The sequence below is a fragment of the Enoplosus armatus genome, chromosome 4 (assembly GCF_043641665.1).
Source record: "Enoplosus armatus isolate fEnoArm2 chromosome 4, fEnoArm2.hap1, whole genome shotgun sequence".
NCBI lineage: Eukaryota > Metazoa > Chordata > Actinopteri > Centrarchiformes > Enoplosidae > Enoplosus > Enoplosus armatus.
Genome location: NC_092183.1, coordinates 23,669,361 through 23,687,264, shown reverse-complemented (window position 1 = coordinate 23,687,264; position 17,904 = coordinate 23,669,361). Strand labels below are relative to the sequence as shown.

Below are 17,904 nucleotides of genomic sequence, written 5' to 3'. Positions count from 1 at the left end.
GTGACCAGGCTTTCATCCGGCCCTGTGTGTGTGTGTGTGTGTATGTGCGCGTGTGTTAAGAGTCGTTGAAATACCGCACACGCCTACGTTCGTTCATGTAGCCATAGCAGTCCATCGCTCCTGGCATCAAAATAGCCCTCGCTCTGGGGTTAGTACTTTGTGATGCTCCAGGAGCTACTGGGGCATTTTCAGTCTCCCTTTCCACTTTTCCTTCTCTCCTTTTCATTCATTCATTTTGCCACTGCAAATACAGGAGCAACTGGATGATGCTGTGTTGTTGTTTCCTCGTGTGTGAAATAGGAACTAGTTTGTCTTCGCGGTTCTTCAGATGTGATGGAAAAACAGGACAGAAATGCTCAAAAACTGACTTTTGTTCCCGAGTTTAGCTACTGTGCTTCCCTAGGTCCTCAAACTGTCTTTCATCCATATTATTTCATTATAAAATGTATCATTCAGGGTACGACGTATGCTCTTTATGTACATCTCTCCAGCGTCAGCTGCATTAAAAGTACGAGGTGAGGCGTTCACAGACCTGTCTCACTCCGGCAGTATCTAGCTGCTGAGGTAAGGAGTGTTTGCGTCGGCCAGGTGGAGGCTTTGCCACGTCGCAGCCACTCACGCCGTTCTCCACAAACAGCTCATCGTCCTCGCCCACTGATTCCAGGCGACTGCTGCCCCCTGAGTGAGTTAAAAGAGCCATTTCATTCCTCTGGACATTCCTCTCTTTTTCTTAATACCTTCAAGTAACACAGTAACACTTTAAAACCGATCTATCGACACGGACAGATGCACCAGTGGAATTATTTGTGTGAGCATTACGCTGATAAAAAAGGTTATGCTGTGTGTGTAATGCCAGGTACATGCGCATTGTTTCTATTGTAAAAACCATGAACTACCAACCCTGGGAGAGGCTGCAGAGCTTCACGGGCGTGGGGCTGCAGCAGGATCCTTTGGGCGCCTCTCCCTGACTTTGTTCGTCTAGTTTCTCCAGGTTAGTCGACTGTAAGGACGGGAACACACAGACAATCTTCAGTTCATGCTCCACTTGGGACTTCACATGTGCACACTGTATATACTGTGTACACCCTGGTGTATGAGCCCTGCAGGTCCGTGCGTGTGATTAGGACGCATCCTCGCGTCTCCATCTGGAAGTAATCTGGATATGTTCAAATGGGAGTAGAGCCCAGGGCAGACCCAGATTATAAATCCCATCTGGTCCGGGAACTCCTCAGGATCCCCCCAGGATCCCTCCTCCCCCTGCTGCCACCACGACCTTTGCCCAAATAACCAACTACCCTTCAGTAGGCCACTAATTCTGCTTTGTGAGACAGGCGGCTGCTGATATAGACAGGAGCAGACTAATGTAAGTGCTACAAAGACATACACCTCACACACACACACACACACACACACACACAAACATATAGTACATATTATCTGTGTGTACCAGGTAGGGGTTGTGCAGACCGGTGCTGCAGTTGGAGGTCTGGGGCGAGCAAGGGGGAGCAGTCTGAGATAGGGAGGAGGAGGAGGAATTGCAGGTGCTGAGCAGGTCTGGCAGACTGGTGGATGGGAAGCACTCAAACCCCACATCTGACTCCTCCTGCCGGGACAGGAAAAAATGTATTATTTTGATTATATTTATTGTCATTTGGTACGTTAGATTTGTAACTCTGAGAGAAGAGACGGTGATGTGTTGTGCATGTGTGGCAAAAAATACACTGTTTATGTTTGCGTATTGGCCATTTCCAACAGGAACAGTATAGAACACTTGGCCCCGCATCATGAAACGTGGCTGTCGTCACTATATGTTCAACTTTTACCTGAAACTTGGCTAAAGTCATCCTTTTTATGGCTCTTTTCTGTCAGTTAACTAAACACAGTAAAGACAAAAGACCATTTCTACACTGTTTACAGCCTGGTGCAGCTGAAAGAACTGCAACGCTGTGTACAATGAGTGTGTGTGTGTGTGTGTGTGTGTGTGCTCGCTTACCCTGCTGGCCACCACCAGCTGAACCAGACCAGTAGCAGAGCGGAGGATAGCAACAGCCTCCTGGTGAGTGAGACCCACCAGAGACTGACCGTTGATCATCAGCAACTCATCACCAGCGTGAAGGCGGCCGTCCCTGAGACACATACGCATTTAGACAGGAACACTAATACAACACACACACGTCTTGAAAATCTAAACCTGCATCTGGATCTAGATTAGCATTAAAATAGATGAGAGACAATCATGAGATACATGTTCCAGATGTATTTGATTTAAAACAAAGTGTAGTCGCTAAAGTGCTAAAAATATCACAAGCAAGACTGAAAAATAAATAAATCGGGACTATCAAATTAATAAAACAGAAACTGTGTAGAGAATATAAGAGCCAATAAAGTGTATAGCCAATAAGTGTACCTGTGAATGGCGCCCCCCTCCTCTACGTGGGCTATAATGATGCCATGAGGAGAGCGTCTGGAGCCGCGCCCCCCTGTTATCTGTATGCCCAGGCCCTCCTGACCCTTCACCATATGCATCTTCCAGATGTGGCTGCCCTCTCTGGGCTACAAAAGAGAACAAACAAACAAACAACAAACAATATATCACACAGGGTCATCCAGGATATACAACAAAATCAACCATGCAGCCATATTGATTTTGTCAAAATGTAACACGAGAACCAACAGATTGTTAGCGAACTATGAAAGATGTGAGTGCCACTGGGGCAGTAGTCATTCAGGCAGGCTGGTGTTGTTTTCTTTGGCACAGGAGTGATGGTGGACTTGTTGAAGCATGTTGGTATGACAGACTGAACCAGGGACAGGTTGGCCAGCACATAGATTGAGGACCCACCCCCTCTTGATATCAACCCTCAAAAAGGGTGATAGGTGCGGAAATGGTGCGCCCACCCATCCATTAACCTTCCTGTTAACCTGTTTTTGTTTGCTGGCTGCCGAGTTCTTAGACCTTGCCGCGTGTTTCTGGTATTGCCCTCCTGGAATCTTACTTCTATTTTCTTCTCGTAATTCCTTTTTGCCTCCTTTACTGCTATTCTTACATTGTAGTCCATGTTGCCAGACTGCAGCCCTAAATTGCAGGCTGCAGTGTTTATGGCATCTCGGACGGTTCTGGCAATCCATGGTTTCTGGTTGTGGAATGATTTAACTGTAGTTTTGGGTACAGTTGCTTCTGTTGTATTACAAATTCAATCCACCACAGACTCGGTGAATCCATTTATGGTGGTGCTGGTGACGTTGACGGTGGGGTCCTAGAACGTGCTCCTCATGTTGTGCAGACCGTATGGCGGCTTCTGATTGGCCTTACAATTTCCTGACATAATGCGACGTCGTTTGTTTACATACTTTGACTTCAGCAAGATGGCCGCATGGCCGCTCTTCCTCTGTGAGCGGTTCAAGTCCTTGTGAAGATCTAACAGCAGCTTCAGTATTCGCCTGTGGCGGGATGTAGGCCGCTGTGATAATGGCCGATGTAAATTCCCTTGGTAGGAAGTGCGGTCTGCATTTGATTGACAATAACTCCAGATAAGGTGAGCAGGTTCACCACAAAATCATATGCCTCTTCCTCCTTTTCTTGCCGGAGTCCTCTGTTCTGTCAGATAAGTATACCAAAAAAAAAGAATCACGTTTGAATGGTGCTGGATGGACTCAAATATGGTCTTGCTTGTCCATGTGGTCAGGATCGTAGCTGGTGTTTATCCTCCACTTTTTCCTTGATGTTTACTCCAGTGTTTACATCAATGGCAATCAAATGACATGGCAATAGTTGGCCATCTCAGCAACTATTGGATGCCATGAAATTTTGTTCCTACATTTATGGTCCCCACAGGATGATTCCTACAGACCTTGGTGATCTCCCGACTTTTCCCATCACCTCCGCCATGAGGTTGACCTTTTCGGTTTTTAGTGAAATATCTTGACAACTCTTGGATTGCCATGAAATTTGATACAAATCACAAAGTTTTCACTTATTTTGTGAAATATCTACATAATGGTGCCTAAAAAATGAATCCTCTTGACTTTGGTGATCCCCTGACTGTAGCACCACCACCATTGCTGGTTCAGAGTGAAATCTCTCGATAACTATTGGGTGGTTTGCCATGACATTTAATACGCACGTTCATGTCACCTTAAGGATGAATTGTAAAAATGTAAATAACTAACCTTTTATATCTACGCTACCATCAGGTCAAAATTTGACACTAGTAACATTCCCATTAGTTTCAGCTATACTTTTTTTTTTTTTTTTTTTTTTTACTAATTAGCCAAACATTAGCCTGTTAGCACTGTCACTGCAAGCCTCATGGAGCCGCTGGCATGGCTGTAAGCTCTTAGGTCCCTATTTCCCTGGTGGTGCAATGAGCAGCAAACATTGAGTTCATTGTATTTCGGTGGAAATTGGGTCTTAGACGTGGTCAGTTTTTGGCATTATGCAAGGCTGTCCACTGTGTTTACCTCCATTATATAACAGGCAAACAACACCAGGCTGCCACAGATTAACCACACACACACACCTCTTAACACATCAGTTATAACTCGGTATTCTGCTGTTTAGGCAGGAGAACGTTGAATTAGGAGGAGGAATTGCATTTATGGTGGTGCTGGTGACGTTGACGGTGGGGTCCTAGAACGTGCTCCTCATGTTGTGCAGACCGTATGGCGGCTTCTGATTGGCCTTACAATTTCCTGACATAATGCGACGTCGTTTGTTTACATACTTTGACTTCAGCAAGATGGCCGCATGGCCGCTCTTCCTCTGTGAGCGGTTCAAGTCCTTGTGAAGATCTAACAGCAGCTTCAGTATTCGCCTGTGGCGGGATGTAGGCCGCTGTGATAATGGCCGATGTAAATTCCCTTGGTAGGAAGTGCGGTCTGCATTTGATTGACAATAACTCCAGATCAGGTGAGCAGGTTCACCACAAAATCATATGCCTCTTCCTCCTTTTCTTGCCGGAGTCCTCTGTTCTGTCAGATAAGTATACCAAAAAAAAAGAATCACGTTTGAATGGTGCTGGATGGACTCAAATATGGTCTTGCTTGTCCATGTGGTCAGGATCGTAGCTGGTGTTTATCCTCCACTTTTTCCTTGATGTTTACTCCAGTGTTTACATCAATGGCAATCAAATGACATGGCAATAGTTGGCCATCTCAGCAACTATTGGATGCCATGAAATTTTGTTCCTACATTTATGGTCCCCACAGGATGATTCCTACAGACCTTGGTGATCTCCCGACTTTTCCCATCACCTCCGCCATGAGGTTGACCTTTTCGGTTTTTAGTGAAATATCTTGACAACTCTTGGATTGCCATGAAATTTGATACAAATCACAAAGTTTTCACTTATTCTGTGAAATATCTACATAATGGTGCCTAAAAAATGAATCCTCTTGACTTTGGTGATCCCCTGACTGTAGCACCACCACCATTGCTGGTTCAGAGTGAAATCTCTCGATAACTATTGGGTGGTTTGCCATGACATTTGATACGCACGTTCATGTCACCTTAAGGATGAATTGTAAAAATGTAAATAACTAACCTTTTATATCTACGCTACCATCAGGTCAAAATTTGACACTAGTAACATTCCCATTAGTTTCAGCTATACTTTTTTTTTTTTTTTTTTTTTACTAATTAGCCAAACATTAGCCTGTTAGCACTGTCACTGCAAGCCTCATGGAGCCGCTGGCATGGCTGTAAGCTCTTAGGTCCCTATTTCCCTGGTGGTGCAATGAGCAGCAAACATTGAGTTCATTGTATTTCGGTGGAAATTAGGTCTTAGACGTGGTCAGTTTTTGGCATTATGCAAGGCTGTCCACTGTGTTTACCTCCATTATATAACAGGCAAACAACACCAGGCTGCCACAGATTAACCACACACACACACCTCTTAACACATCAGTTATAACTCGGTATTCTGCTGTTTAGGCAGGAGAACGTTGAATTACCAGGCCTCATTAATCCCGTGCAGCACATTCTTTGCAGGTTTTCCAGTGGTTTTGTGTTTTATTCTTGAAATGCATTACGGTGCAAACCTTTATCAGCCATTTTGATGATGATTGTGGACCTAGGATTTATATAACAGAGGACATCACACTGGCAGGACACAGCCACAATAGGAGAGCCACTTTTAGCGGGAAACGCCAAAAACCACGAAATTTTGTGTCCAATTCGGAAATGGCACTCCCGAGTTCCTTTCGCTTGAAACTGGAGTGGGTTTGGTTGCACGTCCATGCGAGTGAGAAGTGTAGCCAGATTGGTGATAGTTCCGTCTAGTTAAATTCAGTAGCAATATTCAGGGGTTTTAGTCCAACTTATCCTACACCAGTTCACTATTCATTTACCCATCCAACGTTCCAGAGGGCCGCCAAAACTGGCAACACAGCAGTGAGTTAGGGTGGGTCCTGTCTTTGTAGCCTATACTGCCATCTTGTGTATGAATAGTCTTGCTGTTTTGAGCATTTTAGGAATTATGAGAATTGGCAGCGGTATGATATTTGCATTATTTTCCGTCATGCAAGTCGGCAAGCGGCATGAGGCTCACGAAATGCACAATGACACACTGATCTAGGGCACAAACATGCCAGCTACAGACATTTATTCTTCATTTGCAATCCCACTGATGTGCTGGGACGATACTCCAGCTGTCTGTCTCAATCCTCCTGGCCCACATAAACCACTATCCCATCGCTCTCTGTGGTTTCCTCATACCAGTTGTTGTATTTATCCTCTAAGACATCTGTACAAATATCTGTCGAACACTGAACACCTGGCTCGCCACAGTCAATCTCAGCTGTCAATCACGACGCTTCGTCCCGTTTTTAGACCATCAAATAACTCATTAAAGCCAAACTTATCAGAAAAATAAAACACTTGAACAAACATCAGCTGATAAGAAGTACCTGAAATAACAGAAACCATCATTGGGAAAAAGAAATTTGGCCATTGTCCCATCCGCTAACATGGAGGAGGCGGGGTTTATGACCTATACCGCAGCCAGCCACCAGGGGCAATCCGGATGTTTTGGCTTTACTCTTAGGGAGCCGCCATGTCGTCCATCTTTATATACAGTTTATGGTCACTACGCTGATTGGATGGCAGTACTGCAAGTCCTGCAAGATACCATAACTTAAACTAACACCCCTTTTATACAGTAAGCTAATAAGTTCAAACAGCTGTCTCGGGTTAATGTCTGTGGTTGTGAATGTTAGCAGGGACTCCAGAGAGCAGTTTAGAATTACATTCAATAATGACCAAATAAAAGTCTCTTCAAGTTTCAAGTCCAACAAGTTTCCGCTTCCATAACATGGATGTGGCCAACTGCAGTACTTCGACAAAAAACACACATCAACTCTTGTAAAACTCTTCCAGGACACCTCAAACAGCAGTTGTTGTGCAATTATTTTAAAACGTGACGATAGAATTGCTCAGCTTTCCCAGGGCTCTAGAAAAGCTGTATTTAAGTGTGTTACTTTGTCTCTGCTTGGTCTATGGGCACTGCCGTTCTCATATTACATCCACGTTTCTTTCTCATTCACCCACACACGTGTGAGCTCTTCGCTTCACAACCAGGACCGGTGGAATTTGTTTTCAGCACAGCATGGAAATAAAACACTCAGCACATGGCGTCAGCAGCACAACATATAGGCAGACATATCATAACATAAATAATAATCACAATATTCCCATGCGGACAATGAAGAGCTGCGATGCAAAATGCAGGGATTAGAAATGAAGAGGCAGAGTTCTTGAAGAGTTATTGATGCAGCGGGACAAAAGCCTGTACACCCTGTATATGGGGGGAGTGTCTAGACTACCTCTCGCGGGAGAACTTTTGGGGGAGTTGGTTCAATGACTGTATAATTCAATACATTTTCTTTCGAACAGAGATGCCTGGTCACCAAAGCCGGGCAGTGTCCGACTCAGTCGTGCCAAACCAGTGGGGAGTAGAATCTCAGTGGAACGTTGACCCGTTCAGATAGACTGTCAGTGCGGGTTTGACACGCGTCTCTTTATAAATGTGAGATTACCAGCAGTTCAAGTGGCTCCAAGGGGTATTTATCAGAAGCATCTTCCCGAAATCTAAGCAGATTTTGACGTATTTTGGAAGACTTCATATTTATAACTACGCAGCTTCTCATGCTGGAGAACAGTGTAACTTCCTTGGGGAGAGGAAGTAGGTTACGTACGGTTGTTGTCTTGATTGTGCTTGGAGATAAAATGTGTTATCACAAATCATGCCATACCTAAGAATAGTTATACATGTCTCTCTCCCATGGGAACCCAGTTTCTGACACAAGTAACGTGAGTCAGCCTCAGGAAATGTGCTCTCCCTGTCTCGGGATTGTACCACACAGTTGGAAACTTGTTGATTCCAAAATAATTTCGGCGACACAACTGAAACTGCCTTTTAATCACTTTAAGCTGGAGTGCAGAACTTTTATCTCCCCCTTCTGGGCGTAGGCCTACAGGTTTTTCCTGTAGAACAGAGCCATGTAGAGAGAGAGTTGTGTCTCAGTTCTGTCTCTCTGTATTTACCATCAGTGTATTATATTCACGCATTCCAACTGCCCACCAAGGAACTTCCTGGAACTATCTGAAGTCTCCGTGAATCACGTGACGATCAGGCATTCTGAACTTCCTTGATGCGACTCTGTGTCTCTACACGGCTCTGCTGTGGCCACGGCGGTGATCAGCATTGCGTGAAGTCGATTGGCAACGGCTTGAATGTAACAGACGTTCATTTATATGTAAGTCCCACACTCCAGCTTTAAAAAACATTTCCAAAGAGGCTCATTGAAAGCTCTCACACAGTCGGTAAAAGTCGGGCTGGGCGATATGTCCAAAATCTTCTATCAACGGTAACGGTATACATCACCACAGCCTACAGTAATCATTTTCTTATCACTCTTGTCTTATGTGCAACTAGAAAGAGACAAATTGATCACATCATATCAGTTCCAAGATCTCTGTCGTGCCTGTCAATTAAGAGACTTCTTAGGCCCGACTGGGCCTTCTGGTCAAATTGGTAACTCATACAGCAGTTTTCAACCTTCACGGTTCCCAGACCGCTTTACAGCTAAGTCTCATTCACCCATTCACTCACCGAGCTGCCATGCAAGGTGCTGGTCTCCATCGGGAGCAATTTAAGGTTCAGCGTCTCGCTCAAGGACACTTCGACATCACGGTGATTTCTTATACTGTGTTTAATCAACAGTTGGTGATGCTGCTTTTAGTTTTGTTATGCTCCTAGGTGCCGGAATACTCTGCCTGGGTGTATTGGAAATGTTCCAACATTTCCAATGTTGCAAAATGTTTGTCCTCCTTTCATTTGATTAGCATTTTTGCAATTTAGTGGCAGTTGCATTGTTTCTAATTGTTTGCTGCACGTTTGTGTATCTCTATGCATGCTTCTCTCAATTTTTCCCCCTTGGCATTAGCTGTGATATATAAAGTTTTGCAAGACATGTTTAAAAAAAAAAAGCAAAAAAAGCAATGGTTATCAATTCTTTGGATCTTGGAAACACAACAGGAAGTTGCTTTTAGTGTGGAAAACGGGTGATGTTACAGTTCATGACTAGTCTGAGTCCCTGTCACTCCCACTGCTAGTAATATTCATCATCCCACTCCATTTCCAACTGCACTCCTACATCCACAATGCTACCGACTACTATGGACTAACACACAACAGCTCTGTCCTTAAAAAGAAAAACAGAGAGCAGCAGTCTTTTCTGATGCTAATCAATTCCAAGTGTCCGAGCTTTGATGCCTTGGGCTTAGTCTCTCTGGAACAGCTTCATTACCAATTTGCCTAGATGGTAGTGGAGTGAGGTATAAAATGAGAAGGGAATAATAAAAAGAACAGAATGTTAAGATTTTTCTGCAATCTCTTCTATCTCTTAATAGAAATGTGTGGAATTGTTTAGAACTGCACTGATTCATTTTGGCCACTACGGGGCAGAAAAACATCAAGATAACCTGATAAATACCGACCGTATCTACTAAAAACAATATGTTTTCTAGTAAACGTAGTGCCTCCCAGATTACATTTTTTTGTTAGTAATGTAATAGGATATGTTGACACTGAACATATCTGCAAAACACTCACTGTGAATGTATTTCATTTCATTTCCTACAATATCTGCTCCTGGCAACAAAGGCACGGTGGTTTTGAATGGAATGAATGGCTTCAGGGTTCTGTTTAGACTGCTCAAAGCACCAAAACCACCATCTTTCCTGAACCTTGACCAACTGTAACTTTGGTGGCCTAAATATAACCACATTGCAGACACATTCCTAGATGGTAAAAATGTAAAAAAAAGAAATAAAAATAAGCTGCAGAATTACATGATAACATTTTGCTTCATCACTAGAAGTGATCTGTTTGACCCCTCTGATAATGCTCAAAGGAGAAGAGAACAAACGCTAAAAACAAGGACCAACTGTCTTAACCTAGAATTGAATGTGTAGTAGAGACAAACTCAAACGCACAGTGCTCTGAGTGCAAGAAGAGTCCTGATTGTTCTACCAACTCCTAAAGACTTCAGCTTAACTTACTCAAATAAACTATTTGATGGCCTGAAATCATTCGTCTCAATTCCAAATAGAATCCCATGTCCCCAGAATAAAGTCAGTGGCATGATCCCTCACTCGTTCCCCTGTAACGGTGCAGCAGTGTGTCTTACCTGTCTCGAAGGTTCACTGCTGAAAGAATCCATTTTGCATTCCAACAGCTGACTGTGACATCTCGCAGGCAGGGTGGCGGTGCCTCCGCTGTGTAGACGCTGGGGGATAGTCCTCACCTGAGGAAAGGCATCCGGGCTTTCCTCGGTGGGTGTATGTGCGAAGGCGATGCAACCTGAGTCAACTCCTGGGGGACTGACTCCTGCATCAGTGGGGATAGAAGAGTTGTAGCCGTTGTAACAGCTCTGGAGGTCTGAGTCAGTGCTGTCCCTGTGGTCTCGGTTAAAGGACGACCGCGATATGACACCGAACTTGCGCGTGCGTTTGCAGTTCGCCAAGCAGTTCGAGGGCTCAGAGGCGGCTCTGCCCTGCTGCTGGTCTTCGCAGCTGTCACTGCTGACAGGGGTACTGACACTGCCGTTGACATCACAGGGGGGTGGAGGAGCCTTCCGCTTGACTCGTCGCAGCATGATCAGGTAGATGCAGCCTCCATTCCAGCACTGGTCAGCCAGGTAACTGTTGAACAACAATGGCAAGACAATGCTGTCATTACATACAGGTTCAAATAGAAAAAAGGGAAACTACAGTCCTTACATCGGTAGGTCATCGTTTCCTCACATTCCCACCTCAATCGGTGGAGGAAATATTGCTAAGCTCTCAGAAATCAGCTAGAATGAACCACCCCATGGTTGTATGCACGTCTGTCCAGACTCATAGAATATGTGTAGTGAATACTTGGGAATAAAAAGGAGTATTTTTGGCTAAATGCAAGTCATCACCATATTGATGATACATACGTATGATTCCAGTGAATATACATTGTTTAACTGATTAATGAAGGATTCTCATCAAACAGGTACACATGTACTTGATTACTATGTAAAGGTGGAGCATAGCTACACAAAATGTGGTGCTTTTGTTCTGTCCTGTCCATTTCTAGATGTGAAGCCTCTCTATGAGCTGTAGGCAACACATTTTTGTTTGCAGTCATGTGATTTTGATGACGCTTTAAATTCAGAATGAGGCAGGAAGTGAAAGGCAGAATGGAGGAAAGACCGCGCTGTGCTAGTTGTCGTTGACTCATTGTGTCGTCCCCGGTCAACATGTGTGTGAAATCTCCCAATTCATTATGGCTTAAAAACCTATTTTGAAGTCACAGTGACCTTTGACCCTTAAGTCAAAAGTGTCATCGATTCAGCGTCCAACCAACTGTGAAATATGGTCACAATCTCCCCTTCTGTTCCTGCGTTATGGCGTTGAGTAATGGCCAGAAAGGGGTTTTCCAGGACATTATGATGTCACAGTGAAGATGATCTTTCGGTTCCGTTGTATCCAATCAAACATCCGTGTGAAATTTTGCCATAATCACAGCATCGGTTCTTGAGTTACGGCCAAAAACGTGTTTTGTGAGGTCAAAATGATCTTTGACCTTTGACCACCAAATTGTAATGAGTTCATCCTTGTGTCCAAGCGGACGCTTGTGCCAAATTTGAAGAGAGTCCCTCAAGATGTCGTGTTCACGAGAATGGGACGGAAAACCTGAAAACATAACAGTAACTACACTAAAACTACGGCAGCCATGTTTCAATCGTTTTTGGACAATAACAGATACAGTATATCTGTGGTATAGACAAATATGCAGTGCTAATAGAATTCGGGATTGGTTTTAGTCTTTTGTGTCGATAATTATAAAACTAAACTATAAAATTACACAGGGCGGTGAAGAGTCCTTGACAAATGTGCATTGAGTGCATGCAGGACTTGTCTTTATGGGGGGGGGGTTAGTACTGGAAGCGAGAGCGAGGGCGGCAGCAAACAGTTGTTTGACTACGTTTTGATTTCTGAGCCAAGTAAAACAACATGTTGATCACATAAGAATAAAGAAAGAAATGTAGAGGGAGAAGCTTTTTTTTGTAGGATGCTTTGAGCTCACGTCTTCTTTTTTGTGTTTTTTTATATTTAGAAGGACAGTAGCTCCGGTTTTCTTTCTGAGGAGTTTGTTTTGTTTGTTTGAGTCTGAACCCCCCCCCCCCCCCCCCCCCCCCGACCCCCTCCGTCTCCGTGCTGGCTGGCAACTTGGAAAAAAAAGGTAGGACAAGCCGCTGCACAGCAGTTTAGAATGGTTCAGATGTGGACCATGCATCATTAATCCAATTGCCCCTGGGGTTATGTGCAAAGCTGTCTGTGCAGAGTTTTATGACAACCAACAGAAATGACTTGAACTCTGGGAAAGACCCAGATCTGCTCCAAAACGTTGTAAGCTGGTTCAACAACCGTTTCGTCAGATTTGCTTTCCAGTTACATTCTCGCAGTTCGAAGAGTCAGCTCTTCAATTTGACACGACGGTGTTAACTCAAAAGTGCATGGGGGTAGGGGGCTGAAGTGGATACTGATCTACGTTGTGGTTAGCGTTGTATTCGTCACTAGCAAGTCTCCATACGTCTCTGGAGGACTCTCAAACCGCACATACTGGGGGAGTCTGCTATTGCTGTGCGCTAATCGCGTTTGTCAGGTATCTTGCACTTCTAACGGAGCGGTGTGCAGATGATGAGGACTAACTAACTGAAGTGAGATCAAAGGTTGGTGTGCAACTTTTTTTGCAACAGCACAGGATCACGTGCCAGACAGAGCTGGATGTCATTTTCAACCGCTACGAGTTATAAAAGCTCTCTGAAACCCTCTCGCCACTCCTCCACACACACACACTGGAAACACTCCAGCTTGAACCAGGTCCACGGAGCTGCTTTCCATGCAGGCCCATGCTGGTCAAGGCAGGGGTATATTCCAGAGAAGGAAAGAAAGACACTGATCTGTATTGGAATTATATTTCGTCGTGCCTGATTTAAACCACGTCACTTCACCAAACTCATAACATTAAAAGGCCTCAATGTGCCCAGCTGCCCAGTTGAACGCTGTTCTTGGTGTCTGTGGTTAAAACATGAGAGAGGTGAGCAGGCCATGTTTATAGTGAAAACACGATGACAGATTCGGTTTTGTGAGCAACCCATGCGTGGTAAACGGTAGATGGACTTCACTTATATAGCACCTTACCAACCTTAAGGGTTCCAAAAGCGCTTATACAGATCAGGTCTCATTCAACCGCCGATGGGGACCGAGCTGCCATGCGTGGTGCTGGCCTTCATCGGGAGCAACTTGGGGGTTCAGTGTCTTGCCCAAGGACACTCTAACATGTGGACAGGGGATCAAACCCCCAACCCACTTTACACCCTGCTCTACCTCCCATGCAACAGTGCTAACCACTGCTCCGCCATGCTGCACGACGATGAACAGTTTCACTGTACATTTACAAGTACAAGACCGGCTCAGCACCCTGCCTGCTTTGCTCCGAGGGGCTGTCGAATTTGTGCTCTCACGGCTAAATTTGTATCTTGTAGCATTGCACCAACTGTGGTTAGTGTAGTGATCACAATGGGGGTGACCGTCTCCCAGACACCCTGCAGAACTGATTCTTCACTTTGAGGATTGAAGTCGTATGTGCGTTTTTCTTTGAAGCAGAAGACAGAGGTCAACGTATCTACAAGAATTCCAATTCCTTCTTTTGAGACCGATCAATTCTATTCAAAATTGAATGCTAGTCCTACATTAGCATTAACTTGTGCTCACCGACTCCATCCAAAAACAGGCCTATGGGAAGCCTATCCGACCTAATGTGGAGACCAGATCAAAAAGGGACCCAAGGATAGTTAGATCTGATCCTGCATTGCACAGGCTTGCAAACTCAAGTGAGTTTTTAGTAACAATTATAATAATCAATTATTCTTTCCAGCTACTTATTCAGCAAAAGTGTTGGCCATTTTCTTGTTCTGCCTCCTTACATGACGGGATTAGCTGCTTTTCTTTACATCAAGGTTGTCATTTAAAAAAATGAGACCCCCCCCTGACTTTCTCGGGTTCTCGGTTGCCTGAGCCTTCAGCTCCATGTTCAGCTCCCCTGCAGCGCCAGCAGTGCGCAATACTAGCTAATGTTAGCTTAGAAATGGAGTCCGCTAACATCAACAAACATAGACAGCAACGTTATTCCAAATACGATTGAAAAAGCAAAGTAACTCAGTCTTGCGCACATCACATCATCTGGCCGACGCTCGCTCTTGCCTGTGGAATGCGAGCGCGAGCAACGGGATGCTGACTGCAGTTAATTTTAATGGCCACCGGTGTCATTAATAACATGGACTTTCCACACAGAACCTTTAAAAGATTTTTGAATATGTTTTGCATCAGAGGCAACGCTGCAAATCGATGAGCAGGGCCGCTTTATGGCACTGTTGGATTTACAGGATTGCTGCTTCGACGCGATGATGTTTCACCATCTTCTTGCACTGTGCTTCCAGTATATAATGTTAGTTCATCGTTGCAATAGTTTTTCCCTTCGCATGATTGGTGCATGGTTTCAGTTTTCATTAAAAGTGGTCTTACCTGGCTCCGCTGACGTCTACTCCCACCATCAGCTGCCCGTTCAGTGACAGCAGTTCGTCTCTCAGCTTGATCCCCCTACAACGGGCTGCTGGGCTCCTCTTCCTCACCTCTGTCACCCAGATGCAGCCCACGTCCATGATGGGGCCCTGGTCCCTCCTCCTCCTCGGGCCTCCCTTCTTTCTCCCGTCAGGGTCCCCAAAAATAGGGATGTTCCCGAAGCTGAGGCCAAACTCAGCGGTATCACCCGCATCTTTACTGAGGGAAACGGCATGAACCTCGACGTCTAACCCCTCCCTGCAGGACGACGGGCTGACCGACGGAGCCGTGTCCCCCTCAATGAAGTTGAAGTTAATGTACTCCACCAGCTTCTGAATGGCAGCCAGACACAAGGACATGTCCTCCACATTAACGCTGCTAACACTGCTGCTACTGCACACACTATCCCCTTCCCCATTCTGGTAGGAGTCCTGATCCACATGCTAGAGGAAGAAGAAGAAGAGTGACCAATCAGTGAATGAAGCTGGATGACAACACGCGATGAACAGCCTTTAGCAACTAAACCTTCATTTCCTATACAGTGCTAGCTGTTTGTTTTAACCCTGTAAAGCCTGAACCATGAAAAAATTGCCAGAAAATTCTAATTTTATGAAACTGGAGTGTTTATTGAACCTTCTGACAAATTAAGAAAAAATAAATTAAATATCAATTTGCATATATGAGTTTTAATTTGTACACAAACACAACATTTTTAACCCATTAAACTTTGAGTTTCAATGCCATCCTTTCTCACATCAGGGGGCACATTAGAGGTTGGCCTTTTGCGGGCGGAGGTGTTCCTCCTGCTTCTGAAGAGGATAGTGGTCTGCCACACTTGATTTTGCCCTTTCCTGCACTTGTGAGAGAGGTGCCAACAGCAGCTTGAAACCTTCGCAGGGGCATGGGTTTCTGCCTGGGCTTCAATTTCTTCTGGTGCACTGCATGTGTCTGATTGTATACATCAGGTTTTTCAGGGAAAAAAATATCACACTGATGATGTAGAGGTCTCAAAAACTCATGTATCAAATATGACACACTTGGCGTTACAGGGTTAACATTAAGAAACGTTACATGGTTTTCCCTTCGTGGTTTAATTTGACCAGAAAAAACACTAGTTTGTAACTTCATTTCTTTCTCACACACAACAAAAGCTGTCACCAACAAAACATGAGACACAGCTGAGTGAAAAAAAAGAAAGATCAAATGTGCTTATATTTGAGGTATAAGGTTGGCGATATTATATCTTTTCTTATCATCGGCAAACCAAAACCAACACCAACAATGGCTTAGTTTGTCTGGCAATACGTCCTGATTTCTCTACCCTGTCTGTGGTTCTCAGCCCCAAGTCCATTGGTTCCTACTGGAGACGTGCATCTTTAAAAAAACAGCTCACAAACACGTACCATTGAACAAACAACATACATTTACAGAAGCCCAGTTACAACAGTATTTACAACAGCAAAAGTTTGGACTCAATTCATTTTGAAGCAATTGCCGTGATGCAGTGGATTTGCTGACCATGGCAATGTAAATCTGTGCGGAACCTTTGCATGGAGTTCAAACTTAGATTTAGACCGCTGACATGCTAATATGAGTGTTGCCGGGGTGATGTATTTTTGTAGGCAAACCCCGGAAGTTAGCATCGCCCTGGTTCCCTCCACAAAAAGCCAATGGGATTGTTCCACGGGATTTTGGACTATTGCAGAAAATAAGCTCTGTGGCAAAACAAAAGTTTATGATATTTACACGTTTTGTTCAGCAAGATAATTGTCACTAATGAACACCACTTTTATGATTTTTGAAGCTTAAATGGAATCGCCAGAACGTGTAAGTATCATAAATGATTAGGCGAGCCGGCTCTGTGCTGGACTGTCCGCTGGGCTCCATTGAGGAGGTGGGGGAGAGGAGGATGTTAGCCAAGCTGACATCCATCATGGACAACACCTCTCACCCCCTGCACGAGACTGTGGGGGCCCTGAGCAGACTGTTACACCCACGGTGTAAGAAGAAGCGCTACCGCAGGTCGTTCATTCCTACGGCTATAAGACTGTTTAACTGCACATAAATCTGCACAATCTGTACATACTATATATTTTCCGTGTATATATTCATTTTTGTCCCCCATATTTTTCATATCTGTATTTATTATTTGTATATTGTTTTTCTTTTTAAAAAAAATACTTCTAATTCTTATTGACACAGTGCTTGTCTGCTGTGTGTTTCTGCACCTTTCTGTCTTTGCTGCTGTGACTTGTAAATTTCCCCGCTGTGGGATTAATAAAGTCTATCTTAATCTTAAACTTTTGTTTTGCCACAGAGCTTATTTACGGAGATGTCCGTTCTTGTCAGATATTTTAACATCTGCGGCCCAGTATGCCAGCACTACACGTACCGGCACCGACTCATAGCCTGGCCATTGACAATCACCGATACCAAATCCCCTTTGCAATGATTACGTATAGGCGCACAAACAAAATGAAAACAGCTCACAGTTATAATACTTGCACTTACATAAAAACACCACTTGCCACTTGTCTACATCATTATGTTTATCAATCATGCTATATGATTATTCTAGGTTATGGTCTATAGGGGTGAGTGACGGGGGGGTGAGGCCGATGAAGTACCTTATGGCCAGAACTGTCCTGATTCAGGTTGTGGTCCTGCTGTGATCTCGTGGTCTGAGCCCTGTGCCAGTCCTCCAGCAGCGGAAGGATGCTGAGGGCGTTGTCCTGTGTGATGGGCAT

The 17,904-nt window shown here is 44.5% G+C and overlaps 1 protein-coding gene across 1 annotated transcript in view; it reads right to left on the bottom strand.

The window, feature by feature from the left end:
- pdzd2 (PDZ domain containing 2) overlaps nucleotides 1-17,904 on the bottom strand; it is a 35,542-nt gene extending 17,638 nt beyond the window's left edge. The window contains exons 1-8 of the mRNA XM_070904322.1: nucleotides 17,785-17,904; nucleotides 15,122-15,600; nucleotides 10,690-11,203; nucleotides 2,408-2,553; nucleotides 1,994-2,126; nucleotides 1,448-1,603; nucleotides 894-1,000; nucleotides 533-692 (exon numbers count right to left, since the gene is read on the bottom strand). Of these exons, the coding sequence (XP_070760423.1) occupies nucleotides 533-692; nucleotides 894-1,000; nucleotides 1,448-1,603; nucleotides 1,994-2,126; nucleotides 2,408-2,553; nucleotides 10,690-11,203; nucleotides 15,122-15,600; nucleotides 17,785-17,904 (1,815 nt within the window). The remainder of the gene's footprint in view (nucleotides 1-532; nucleotides 693-893; nucleotides 1,001-1,447; nucleotides 1,604-1,993; nucleotides 2,127-2,407; nucleotides 2,554-10,689; nucleotides 11,204-15,121; nucleotides 15,601-17,784) is intronic.